The sequence below is a fragment of the Microplitis mediator genome, chromosome 2 (genome assembly GCF_029852145.1).
Source record: "Microplitis mediator isolate UGA2020A chromosome 2, iyMicMedi2.1, whole genome shotgun sequence".
Taxonomy (NCBI): domain Eukaryota; kingdom Metazoa; phylum Arthropoda; class Insecta; order Hymenoptera; family Braconidae; genus Microplitis; species Microplitis mediator.
Genome location: NC_079970.1, coordinates 5,634,997 through 5,647,375, shown reverse-complemented (window position 1 = coordinate 5,647,375; position 12,379 = coordinate 5,634,997). Strand labels below are relative to the sequence as shown.

At 29.6% G+C, this 12,379-nt stretch overlaps 1 protein-coding gene and 1 long non-coding RNA gene across 2 annotated transcripts in view; both read left to right on the top strand.

Annotated features, from left to right (window-relative positions):
- The first annotated feature begins 3,619 nt into the window (after nucleotides 1-3,619).
- On the top strand, nucleotides 3,620-4,495 carry LOC130663362 (uncharacterized). Its single transcript, XR_008989181.1, has 3 exons — nucleotides 3,620-3,732; nucleotides 3,848-3,976; nucleotides 4,177-4,495. It is a non-coding gene; the product is annotated as an uncharacterized LOC130663362 (long non-coding RNA).
- Nucleotides 4,496-5,564: 1,069 nt separating this feature from the next.
- Nucleotides 5,565-12,379, top strand: part of LOC130663409 (DNA-binding protein D-ETS-4) — a 37,751-nt gene continuing 30,936 nt past the window's right edge. The window contains exon 1 of the mRNA XM_057462615.1: nucleotides 5,565-6,118. Within this exon, the coding sequence (XP_057318598.1) occupies nucleotides 6,086-6,118 (33 nt within the window). The 5' untranslated portion in view covers nucleotides 5,565-6,085. The remainder of the gene's footprint in view (nucleotides 6,119-12,379) is intronic.

Sequence of the window (12,379 nt, the reverse complement as noted above, 5' to 3'; positions counted from 1 at the left end):
ATAAAAATACATTTAAATTAAATCTGACAGTTGGTATGCCGAAAAACGCATCTGTTGGCACATGTAACCAAAAAGCGTTGAACCGTTTAACCACTGGGATAAATCGCCTTATTTCTTTTTCTTTTGCTCTTATATTTTATCATTTTTTTCCGTAACTTAAATTTTTGTCTCAATGTTTTTTTATTTTAGTTCCACTTGCAAGTCGCGTTACCAACGTCATCACTGGCCCGAGCTTCATTTTTCCATTGGACTCTCACGATTTTGTCGCCCCGGGAGACATATATACATATATATATGTGCAAAACAGACTTATACCCTATAATATAAATGCTGCTGTAAGTAAACCCTGTTGGTTTCTCAGTTTCTGTTTCTCTGACGTACAAACTTATTTTTTTCCCTCACTTCCTTTCTTTTTCACTCTACTAAATTATCTATCTGCGGATTCAAATATGTGGGAGCCTAAAATTTTTATAATTTTATTTTTTGAAAGTCAGCGGAGTTTACTTGGCAAAAGCACTTGGGATAATTGAGGATTTATTTTATTTTATTTTGTAGTTACTTGTGTTTGTTGGGTACAGTGTAGGTATTACATAAAGTATGGGAAATGATAGTATGTATAGATGCTGAAGGTGTAGATAAAATGAAACATTGAATAAATAGATAAACAAGTTAGTTCTGACAATTACACATGCGGATCCAATGAACGCCTGTGGCATTAAATAAAGTCCTCGGTCGAGTAAAATAAACATAGCGACGTTAGATCGTAAATGTTAATTTTAAAGGAACAACCTCAACTCCTGAAACAAGGATAAACGGGTGTGTGATTGTCATCGCGGAACGAATTTTCCGTAGCCTCTAGGCGACAACCCGCAACTCACGTCTCTCGTTATTGTCTCACGCTAAATGTCTACTTCGATATTTCCTTATTAGATCACTTTTTCAATCACGCCTACATGTTTATAATCTTTACTGTTGCATTGACTATAATAATTTAAATAAAATTCTTTCAGATGAAATTTCTGATATAATGGCTGTTGGTGTGGCCGTCATAAAACGCTTGAAAAAAAAATTTTTGAATACTGAAGGAAAAAAAAAAAAATTTCCAATTTATTTTGCGATTCATTTAAAACATAAAATAATTTTTTTTACTAAAATTACATACATTAAAAAACTTCAAAAGGCTGAAGAGTTTGTCCCTGATGTCAGACACTATACTCTCTTAAAATGAATCAGTGAAAAGTAGTCCAATCCGTGAATATTCACTGCACGAATAGGCCCAGATATATCACTAATTCAATCAGTGATATATTTGGGACTGATTCGCAGTGAATATTCACTGATTTGCAGAATTTTTTACTGATTCATTTTAAAGAGAGTAAGCTCGAAAAATCGGTAGATATTTCCGGTTGATATTGTCTTCGTTTTCAATTGAGATTTTATAGACTCGAATATTTCAGTTTTTATTTAAAAAATATTCAAAAAATGAATTTTCTTGTAAAGACTCAAAACAGCATAAAAACATACACAATTTATTATAAAATTAGTAGATATATGAAAAGCAACACGTGCGGGCTTACGCGCGACTTATGACTTTTAGTTTTCTATTATTTTACATTGAAAGAGCCTAAAAAATAAGGTGGGATGATAATCAGTAGGCAGAATGAAAAAAAATTAACTGATAAATACACAGAGTAGGTGCCCAGACACTTTCCAGACCTATGTAAATGTGAATGTTCTGGAACTCAAATTTTTTTTTTTCTTTAGTGTTTTCCAATATTTTACATTAAGAAAGCCTCGAAAATAATGTGGGATGATAATCATTAGACAGAATGAAAAAAAATTAACTGGTCGACACGCAGAGGATATGGCCAGACACATTCCAGACACTTTTCAGACACATGTAAATGTGAATGTTCTAGAACTCAAAATTTTATTTCTTTAGTGTTTTCTATCATTTTACATTGAAAGAGTTACAAAAAACGTAGGATGATAATCAGTAGGCAGAATGAAAAAAAATTAACTGATTGATACACAGAGTAGACCCAAAAACTTTCTAGACACATATTTCTGTGAATGTCCTAGGACTCCAAAAATTTTTTTTCTCCCATCTTTCTATTATTTACATCGAAAAAGCTGCAAATTAATACGGGATGGTAATCAGTAGGCAGAGTAATAAAAAAATTGATCAATTGACATACAGAGGAGATGCATAATATGTTTCTGAGAAGGATCTAGGATTTAAATGTTTTTTCCTCAAGTATCCTATAATAAAAAGGAGTTGGAATGTATGTCTCTTTTTCGAACACCTGATCGGCTAAAGACAACATAAAAATACACAATATACATTAAAATAAATATGTATGTGACACGCGCGCGCAACATTAATTCTACAATTGTTTAATTATATAGTTTTAGCATTGAAAATAAAATAAAATAAATTTACAATGCGTACATTTGAATTTAAATTAAATTTTTTTGAAACCCAGCTAACTTTTAAATTAAATAATTTTTTGTTCTTAAACTATATATACAGTTTAATTACGAAAATCTAAAAATTAGATAGTAAATTTTTCAATGAAACCGAAATAAAAAATAATGAATTTTTTAACGCAATTGTCTATCAATCTTATAAATTTAAAAACATGTTTAACAATGTAGTGATAAATATCTATATTATAAAATATTAATTTATAAATAGCCTTCGATAACACTTATTGTATTATATATCATAAAACATTAAAAGTTGTTTTAATGTCCGGTAAAGTGTCCTGGAATCTGTTTCACAATCAATTCTCGAGCATATACGTGCGTAGTCTGTTACGTGTGACTGAACTTAGTGTATCCTCGTCAGCTACAATGGACCATTGTCTTGTTTTATTCTTGTTCAATAACACCATGGATTCGATTACTCGATCTGTATATCTCGCCCACATTTTAAAATGTAAATACTTTTCTCCGATACTTGCAATTGCGCCAACTCTTTTAAAATTATACTAATTAATATAAACAATTAAATATATAACAATTCAATCGTCACTATTAATTACACCGACAAATGATAAATGATAAGATTATAAATTAATTATGTAATCATTTCATGAATGTTTTTTTTTATCGCGTTATTAAATTGATATGAATTAAAATAAAAAACGTTAAATGTTAATTAGTTTAATTTTAAAAAATGTAACAATTATTTATGCCAACAGACAAGAGCAACAAGCGAACGTTTATGAGTTCTTTATTATACCCGTGTCACTTACCCCGGATTTGCAGGCCGTGATCTAATTTCTATGACGCACGTACACTTCGCAATGATGTTTACCTGCACGGAAAAAAAATTCGACGAAAAATTCCAATATTACTATCGTAATCCTGGACTATACTTTTATTATCTGTAACTTTCAAATATATGATACGAAAATTTACAGTTTGTAAAAGATTTTTTACTATTCACTATCGTAATTTTATTAAGAGCTTGTTGTATAAAATTCAATAAGAAATATTACAATGTTACTATCGTAAATAGTAAAAGAATAAAAAATGAGATTTAATTATAATATTTATTCTTTTATTCTTCCTCTTAATTTACAGTGCTGCCTCTATGTTTTTACAATACAAGTCACAAAAATTACGATAGTTGAATTGTAAATTTTTTGACATGGTATAGTATATGCCATCTGAAGCGTTTCCGTATGAAAGACAAATGTCACAATACCATGATGTGATGCTTGTGTGAGTATATATATATATATATATATATATATATACAAATGATGACATCTACTTTGTCTGTATTATTTGTGGTTCAACTATATATATTTATAAATCAGTTCATCTTTATCCACAGTGTAGTGCAGAAATAGAGGTTATTTTTCATGACGTTTTTCGGACAATTGTAAATAAGAAATTTAAAAAAAAAACTGTGCTTTCTTCATAACAAACCTACATAGATTCTGGAATATAATAATTTGGTAGTGTAAGTATAATTTATACTATTTAATTTTTATTAAACTGAATATTCTGTGGGTATATCGTTCGTTTTAAAATTATTTATCTGGACATGAAGTTTATTTTTATAAACAATTTAGTAGTATTATGTGGTCATAGGATAAATGATTCTAAATGAATGAAAATTTATTTTTTCTAATAAATTCAATTCTCCTAATTTTGTTACAGGATATTCTTCATTTGTCGACAATAACCTCAAATTATGGACATTTAAAGTTTCTTTATGGATACTGAAGTTAGCAGACGCCTAATAATTTTTGGATTTTTTTACAAATGATAAATTATAGAAAAAAAGTATTCGAAAAAATTGCACCTATGGTTTTTTTAAATTTTCTACATGTGCGTATTTTGAATACAAAGAAATGAGTTATTTATTCAAAAGGAAAAAATTATAATACTTTTGGAATCTGATGTAATATTATAACTTATAAAGTTAAAATAATTAATACTAAATTTTATATACACCAAAAAAATATATTTGAAAAAATATTAAATAAATATTTTATTATTACTACTTCAACATGTTTTATTTTTATTTCGAGATTGTATTTTCCTTCTTAATTTAACTGTTAAAAAAAAAAAAAAATTCCAAATGATAAATTTTTCTTTTCTATTAATTATAAGTTCTACTTTCTTAAGAAAATATATTTTACTCCATTGACTTCTAATTATTATTTTATATTTAAAGAAATTCTACATTACCGACTCATTCATTTTACGATAGTTGTATTAGAATTTATGTTGACGCAAATTGTATAATTTACTCTATAGTATCTGATTTTTTCTTTCAGGTAGTAGTATAAATTATAAAATAAAAATTACGATAGTCTATTGTAAAAATTATTATTGAAAACTTATAGTCCAGCGTTACAATACTATATAATGAAAATTACGATAGTTAAATCGTAAAAAATCCGTGAATTTTTTTTCCGTGTGTAATTTTTTACCTTCATTTATATGTCTATTTATTATATCAATTATTTAAATTTTTAAAAACTTCATTTATTTAAAGCATTATAATTATTTTATATTAAATATTAAATATCCATAAACATATAATTACTATTTCATATATTTTATTCGAGGAATTTAAACATCAACGGTAAATAAATTTAAGATAAAATCTATCGATTATATTATAAAATTAAAAAAGTATGTTTATTAATATTTAATTTTATGTTTATCTGAAAAAAATGAACTTTAAGATAATAAATTATAAAACTAAACCAGTTTAAATAATTAATTTTAAGTTTACAGTATAAATGTAATAGTTAAATAATTATTAAATAAATATGGCGGATAAGAAGTACATTAAAGTAAAGTGTCGACAATGTCCCTTATGAGGTTTGTGTAGATTAGATGAATAATAAAAAATTGATAAAAAGTATAAGAAAAGTAAGAAGTGGTGACTCTGGATAGGACTTAACTCTTTTTAAAAGATTATTCGAGTGAGTATCGGTGGGTGGTGAAAGAGCGCATGCGCGAATCGGTTGGTGTTTAGTAGGTCGGCACTCGCGCGAACTGACTCGCGATGCCAGCAGCAGCAGCACCACCAGCACTAGCAGCAGCTTAAGCCAGAGTAGAGCCAGACCAGGGCATCGTGGTGGCATTCGAACTGCGTTGTCTCTCAGTCGTACGTAGGCTTCCACAAGACGCGGCCAGACTGAGTAGCGGCTCGCAACAAGAAGCCGCGGTTTTATTTATTTACGAGGCCCATGTGTGCCTCTAATTACTTTCCATATTAATTTACAATTAATCCGATCATTTTTAAATAATTAATTATCTGTGACCTGTGAATGTGAATCAAAAACTTACTGATTTTTTTTTTAGCTAATGGACGTGTTACAAGTGGACTTTAAATTTGAATTTTTAAAACTGACGCGCATGGCAAGACACTAGATATTTATAGTAAATTTGAATTTTCAAATTTACGCGCGACTATCGCGCCTGTGCACACCATCGGTGTCTGTCATAAAACATTGTGGTTTAAAAATATTATAAAAAGTGGCGAATATTTATAATTATTTAGACATTATCAGGATAAATAAATCCTGTTTTATTTTTCTTCGAGGATAAAATGGTGTACGGTGGCAATTTCAAAATGGAGACGGTAAATTTTTTATTTTTTATCACTCACACATTCAATATTTTGCATTTTAAATTTACTAATTTATTTTAACGGTTTTAAAATATTATTAAATTTATTTTTTAACCGGTGAAAGTTTAAATATTAAATCAAATATATATACAATATATATTTATGGATGTCTACGGTGGACGTCAATAAAATAAATAAATATATAAATGTGCTTGGTAATAAAATAATGGATTGTTAGATTGATTTGTGGGATAAATAAATTAGAAATAGTAGGTCGGGACATTATCATTGTTATTATTATTGTTATCATTATTGTAAAATAATGGAAAAAATTATTGTTATTATTATTGTATGTAGTGTAATAAGAATAGTGGAGTATAAAGTATTTGTATGTATGTAAGTATGTGAGTAGTCTGGCATTGACAGTCAACAGTCGCGTAATTCCATTTGGCGCGCGTTTCTTCGCACGCGGTTGACCCAGTCGCGATATGTACAAGTCGCGACGACTTAACGTCTGCGCGCGCGCACGCGACAACTAGAGAAATCGCTCTCGAAAGCTAGGAATTGAACCAATTTTTACAATTCACTGTTTACTTTAGGTGACGTTTAAATTTAATTTTATAGATCATTATTTTTTGTTCAACTATAAATATAATAATAATTAAAATATAAAAAAAATTAATTAAGTTTTTTTTTATTCTGACATGCGAATAATTTTTCTTTTTGCGAGAACTAAAAATGCAACGAGTGAGGAAGAGACGATCATAATGACGTATCACGGTTTCTTCGTGAAAGCGATCGCTAAACCGTGTAATTTAGGGAGGCTACAATTGTTTTTTTATCACAAATTATTATTTATAATTTTTAATGGTCCTGAAGTTAACAGACGATTAACAATTTTCGTATTTTTTTCCAATGAATTAATTACGAAAAAAAAAACTAAAAATATGCACATGTAGAAAATTTTGAAAACTATAAGTGCAATTTTAAAAAAAATGTTTTTTTTTCAAAATTTATTGTTTAAAAAACATTCAAAAATTATTAGACGTCGGCTAACCAGTATCGTGATTGTAATCCTGAAGTTAATAGACAATTAAGAATTTTTGTATTTTTTTTTAAGAGATCGATTACAAAAAAATAAAAACTAAAAATATGCACATGTAGAAAATTTTAAAAACTACAGTTGCAATTTTTTCAAAAATTTTTAATTTACTGTTGAAAAAAAATTCAAAAATTATGAGACGTCTGCTAACTTCGGTATCATAATTTTTATCTGTGTCATTCAACAAAATAACAATTAAAATTATTCATTATGAAATTTCCAATTATTTATTTTTATAATTACTACAATGAATAATTTTACATTATTTTAATTAACTGTCTAGTAATAATAATAATAATTAATTTTTAATTAATTAAGGCAAAAATTAAATTTCGGATTATAAATTAAAATAACAAAAAAATATATATTAATATATATAAAGTAACAAACAACAATGATGTTGATATGAGCCGTCGGCAGACAATGTGACTCATAATCCGAAAAAATAATTTTTTTTACTTGTCAATTAATTAAAAATTTAAAAAAGATTCGCTAATTAGTCTGGTTCGCAAAACAAATTTAATTTAAATAAAATAAAAAAAAACCAAATTTTTTTAAGCTGTCAAATGATCTTGATCGATAAATACATACATCACGGTAATAATAATAATTACGCTAATTAAATGAATGTAAATGACGAAAATAATAATTAATTATTATTTGTAATGAAAATAAATACCGATAAAATAGGAAATTAATTATAATTATTCGCGGCGTCCTTGCATGTCATGTCATAAACTAGCGTGCTAGTGTCTTTTGATTGTCGTATGCTATAATATGTATATATATACATATATATTTATATATATATCACATTTTTCTATCACTTTTATCATTTGGGGTAGGGGGAAAACGGAGTATATTTACTGTACGACAGACATGACAACGATCGAATACGCGAGTTGTTTGGCCGCGAGGAAGGCTAACTTTCGAATCTACTCTACTCCTCCTCCTCTTCTTGTGTTGACGAGAAATTCACTCGACACTTACGTGATGGAAAATTTTTTGTCTTCCACAATAAAAAAAAAATCACAGCATCAACAAAGAAATAACAAAAAAAAAAATGATCTTTGTATTTTCATCGCAATTTTATCGTATTCTTTGTTAGTAAACACTTTCAAAATTTCAATATAAATATACATATATATATATATATTTATAAATTACGATAATTATCTCACTAGATTAAATCATCTCGGACTTTGTCCATATTTTTAAATAAAACTTATAATCATAATTCGTTTAATTTTTTTTTTCAAAGTGATAATAAATATATATAATAATATAGAAAAAAAATTATCACGTAGTTCACCGTTAAGTTACTGACCTTCGCAATATGAGAAAGTTAATAATTTATTTTACAAGTCGGAAAAAAACGGAGTCCGTAGTTTTAAGAGCACAAATTTCGATCAAAACAAATTGGGAAAATATTTAAAATTTTTATAACAAGAATTTGAATTTCAGTAGGCAAAAAAAAATTGTAACTGAATATGGATTAAAAAAGAAAAAGAGTATAATTAAAGAGCTTTAACGTAAAAGGAGTAAGCTGGAGATAAGATTAAAGAGAACAACAATTTCTCGGAAAGTCTTCGTGCCAGTGTTCACACGATTCGCATGGATTTTAGCCCGGGGTTGAGTAAAGGGATAAATTCTACCACATCTTCATGTGCGTGCGGCTTTAAGAGCCCGCGAATCGGCGGCAGTACTCCCCAATTAGCCGGGCAGTGCCGGTCACGCCGTGGAATCTCCTTAAGGATAGACTCACGGTAGCTCCGCTAACTTTATCCCATCCTTCTTTTATCCAATAAAACACAAAACGAAATAAAAAAAAAAGAAAAGAAAAAGGAAAAAAACTTACACACTAGCTACTAGCTACAAACTACTGCTTCCTTTTTTTATCATTATTCAAGGTCGAATGTTAAATGTGATCATTAAATATACATTCGATAATATCTTTATCGTCTGTCGAGTTCTGTGGGTCACTTGGTTCTCATAAATTTATTTTTACTTACATATTTTATATTTAGTATAATTATTTTTATCCAATCAATAACTCGTTCTTCCACTTGATCATCAAAATTCCTTAAATTTTTTACAATCATTTCCGTTTAACTTTTCTATCCATTTAAATATTCATAATTTTTCTCATTAATATTTATATTCATATTCATATTTATACATATAAATACATTTATAAATAATGACTCTTTTACTTTTAATAAAAAACAAACTTTTCTTTTTAAATTCATTTACATCAACGAAAAAGTAATAAATCGTTTTATAGATACGGTGATTTTATATCGGATATTAAAAACGACAAGTGGATAGTCCGCGTATGCGTGCAGACAACATGTACGATAAACATAACCCACAGTTACATTTGTACAAATGACTCAGGTAATTGGAACTTACTCATATCAGTTATTCCGGACTTATTTAAAACGGGGTAGTGTAATAAACGTTTCTAAAAAAAAATATAAAAATATATATTTGCGTACTGCACTATCTCTTTTGTGGCCTGTCTCGGAGTTAGTCGATGTCCTTGCTACGTCAATTCGAATCCTGTCCCTCCCGCAGTTGCTCTTGCATTAGCGAGGGCGTGGTTATTATTTGCGTTCGGCTGCTACACGTGCAATTGTTTTATATATACTTACACTTACACTTTGACATACAATAGCTGATAGAAATTACTTTAATTATTTAACACTAACTTTTATTAACTGTAAAAAATTAGCGGAGTAAATTTATTTAATCCTCCCGGAGTAAAATTCACTCCATAGGGAAGTTCAATTTAATATTAAAACTCCAAATTGGAGTGAATGCGGATTTAAATAAAATCCACATCACTCTGAAATCACTCCGTTGAAAAAAAACTCCTTATTTACTCCGTATGCAGTGATTTTGTTTTAAAATTCCGGGATTCTGAGTGACGGAGTGAATTCGGATTTAAATAAAATCCGTAATCACTCCGAGTTAACTCCCGATTTTTTAGTCTACGATTTAGTGGCGCTTATTTTTCGCTAATGATAAATCTCAAAGTTCGTCGAGTCACTATATATACATACATACATATATATATTTATATATAGCGTATAACGATTGGCTTGAGATATTCGCGTAAAGTGCAAATGGTCACCCGCTTAATTACGCGTTCAAGCTCATTAAGGTCGTTATCCCTGGGTAGTGACTCACGCATTAGCGAGAGTCTGACCGTCAACAACTTTACATACTGAACAGACTATACGTTGGAATTTTCAACCCCCTCTTACCATCCTGAGACATCAACATAAATTCCAATTATTTTTCTTTACTTACCTATTCAACCAACATTATCTTCTTTATTTATATTTCATTACTTTTTTGTCCAACTCCGAGTCAGCTTGAAAGAAAAAAAAAAAAATGAATTGTAACAGAAGTCATATCCTTTGGAGGAACTTGTTTTTATAGTTGTCAATTGTTTTATTATTTAAAAAAAATATATATATATTATTTTTATCTCGAAGCTTATACGCTTGTTGGGTCTTTTTCCGCGAAGCAAAGCTACGGCTCGACAAGACGGGGGCGAACGGTCAGGGCCGGCGGCGCGTTCCTCGCGGGAGGTCCCCGTCCGCGTCTTTGTCTCGGCGGTGTCGCAACTGCTTCTGCGGAGCTGGGTAAAAGGCGCCGATGTGGATCGCACAGGGCATAAACACACAGCTACAACTTTCGTTGCACAACTATTTACTATATAATAATAACCGCCCCCTTCAATACTCAGACTTAACTCAACCACGCAATCGAAAAAACGCAACACCCCAACTCTATTAAATCTATAACCGAACGCACTCTACTTATCTCAACTTTATCCCAATGATTAATCTTTTTTAATAAACCTTTTTTATAATCTCTTTTGTAATGCCTTATATCTAATCCAATAGACATTTAGACTACATATGTAACCTAGAATTTACTACTCACTTTTTTTTTATATAAATATACATATACACATAAATGCATACATGCAACTTTATCTTAAGCGAATGCTCGACCGGTTGCCCTCAGAGTAACGACGCCGTGACGCCATTACGAGATCGAACCGGCCCCAAATCTTGACCGTTTATCTGTAATGCGTATTTAACTTTTCAAACTAATATTGACTATAGAATTTTTATTTTTTTTTTTTTTTCATTCATTCACGTGAATTATTAATTTATTTATAAATAAAAATTAAAGACTTAACTAAATTTAATAATAACAAAACAAATGGTTACACACATACACACACCCACACACACACACACACACATATGTATATATATATGAGTAGGGTCAGTGTAGAGGTTAGTACAACAGCCTATAGGGAAAATAACTCAGCACATCATATCCATAGTTTGACTTACATAGATCTTTAAATATATATATATATATATATATATAGTAACACTACAGAGAGAGTACACACAACAACGTTCACCTCAGCGCGAGGTCGACTATTCGCTCTTGCAAAACGATTTACCTCTCTTCTTTTACTCCTCCATCTTCTGTACCTTCCTTCTCAATCTTCTTTATATTTCTTTGTACCTATATCACCTATACTACTATACCTCTTTACTAAAACAACAATAACAACAACAACTAGGTATCTCACAGATGCCTCTCGCCCTCTCAAGCTCCCGATCCTTTCGATCACCAACCACTGGATCGTCTACTCTTTTCTCCTCTCCAGCTCGTCCCCGTCCTATCCTCGGTAAACTAAACTGCACATGCTGCAGATACATATGCAATCCAATGAGAAAGGACGTTCTTCAGACTTAACCCGCCAGAAAGTGCTAGCATTAGCTCTTTCCTCTATATCGTTGTCAGACATGCTGCTATTACTTATCGCAGGACGCGCGACCAACCAGATGCATTAGCCTCTTACGTTGTCTATCTCTTAACATTTTTTTTTTTTTTTATGTAGTTGCTAAGAGTATACTCTAATCCTTAACATTATAACTGTTACATCCAACTACACATTACACATTTCATACGGGCACTTACTTACTCACTTACATATCTTTGGCATCTTCAAAGAAATTCCGTCAAAAATTATCTACATTTTTTATTTCTCCATTAAATTAAACTTAATTTTAATCTACATACTATTAGTTGTTAATTTATATATATATGGTTAATATTGATTAATAATGACT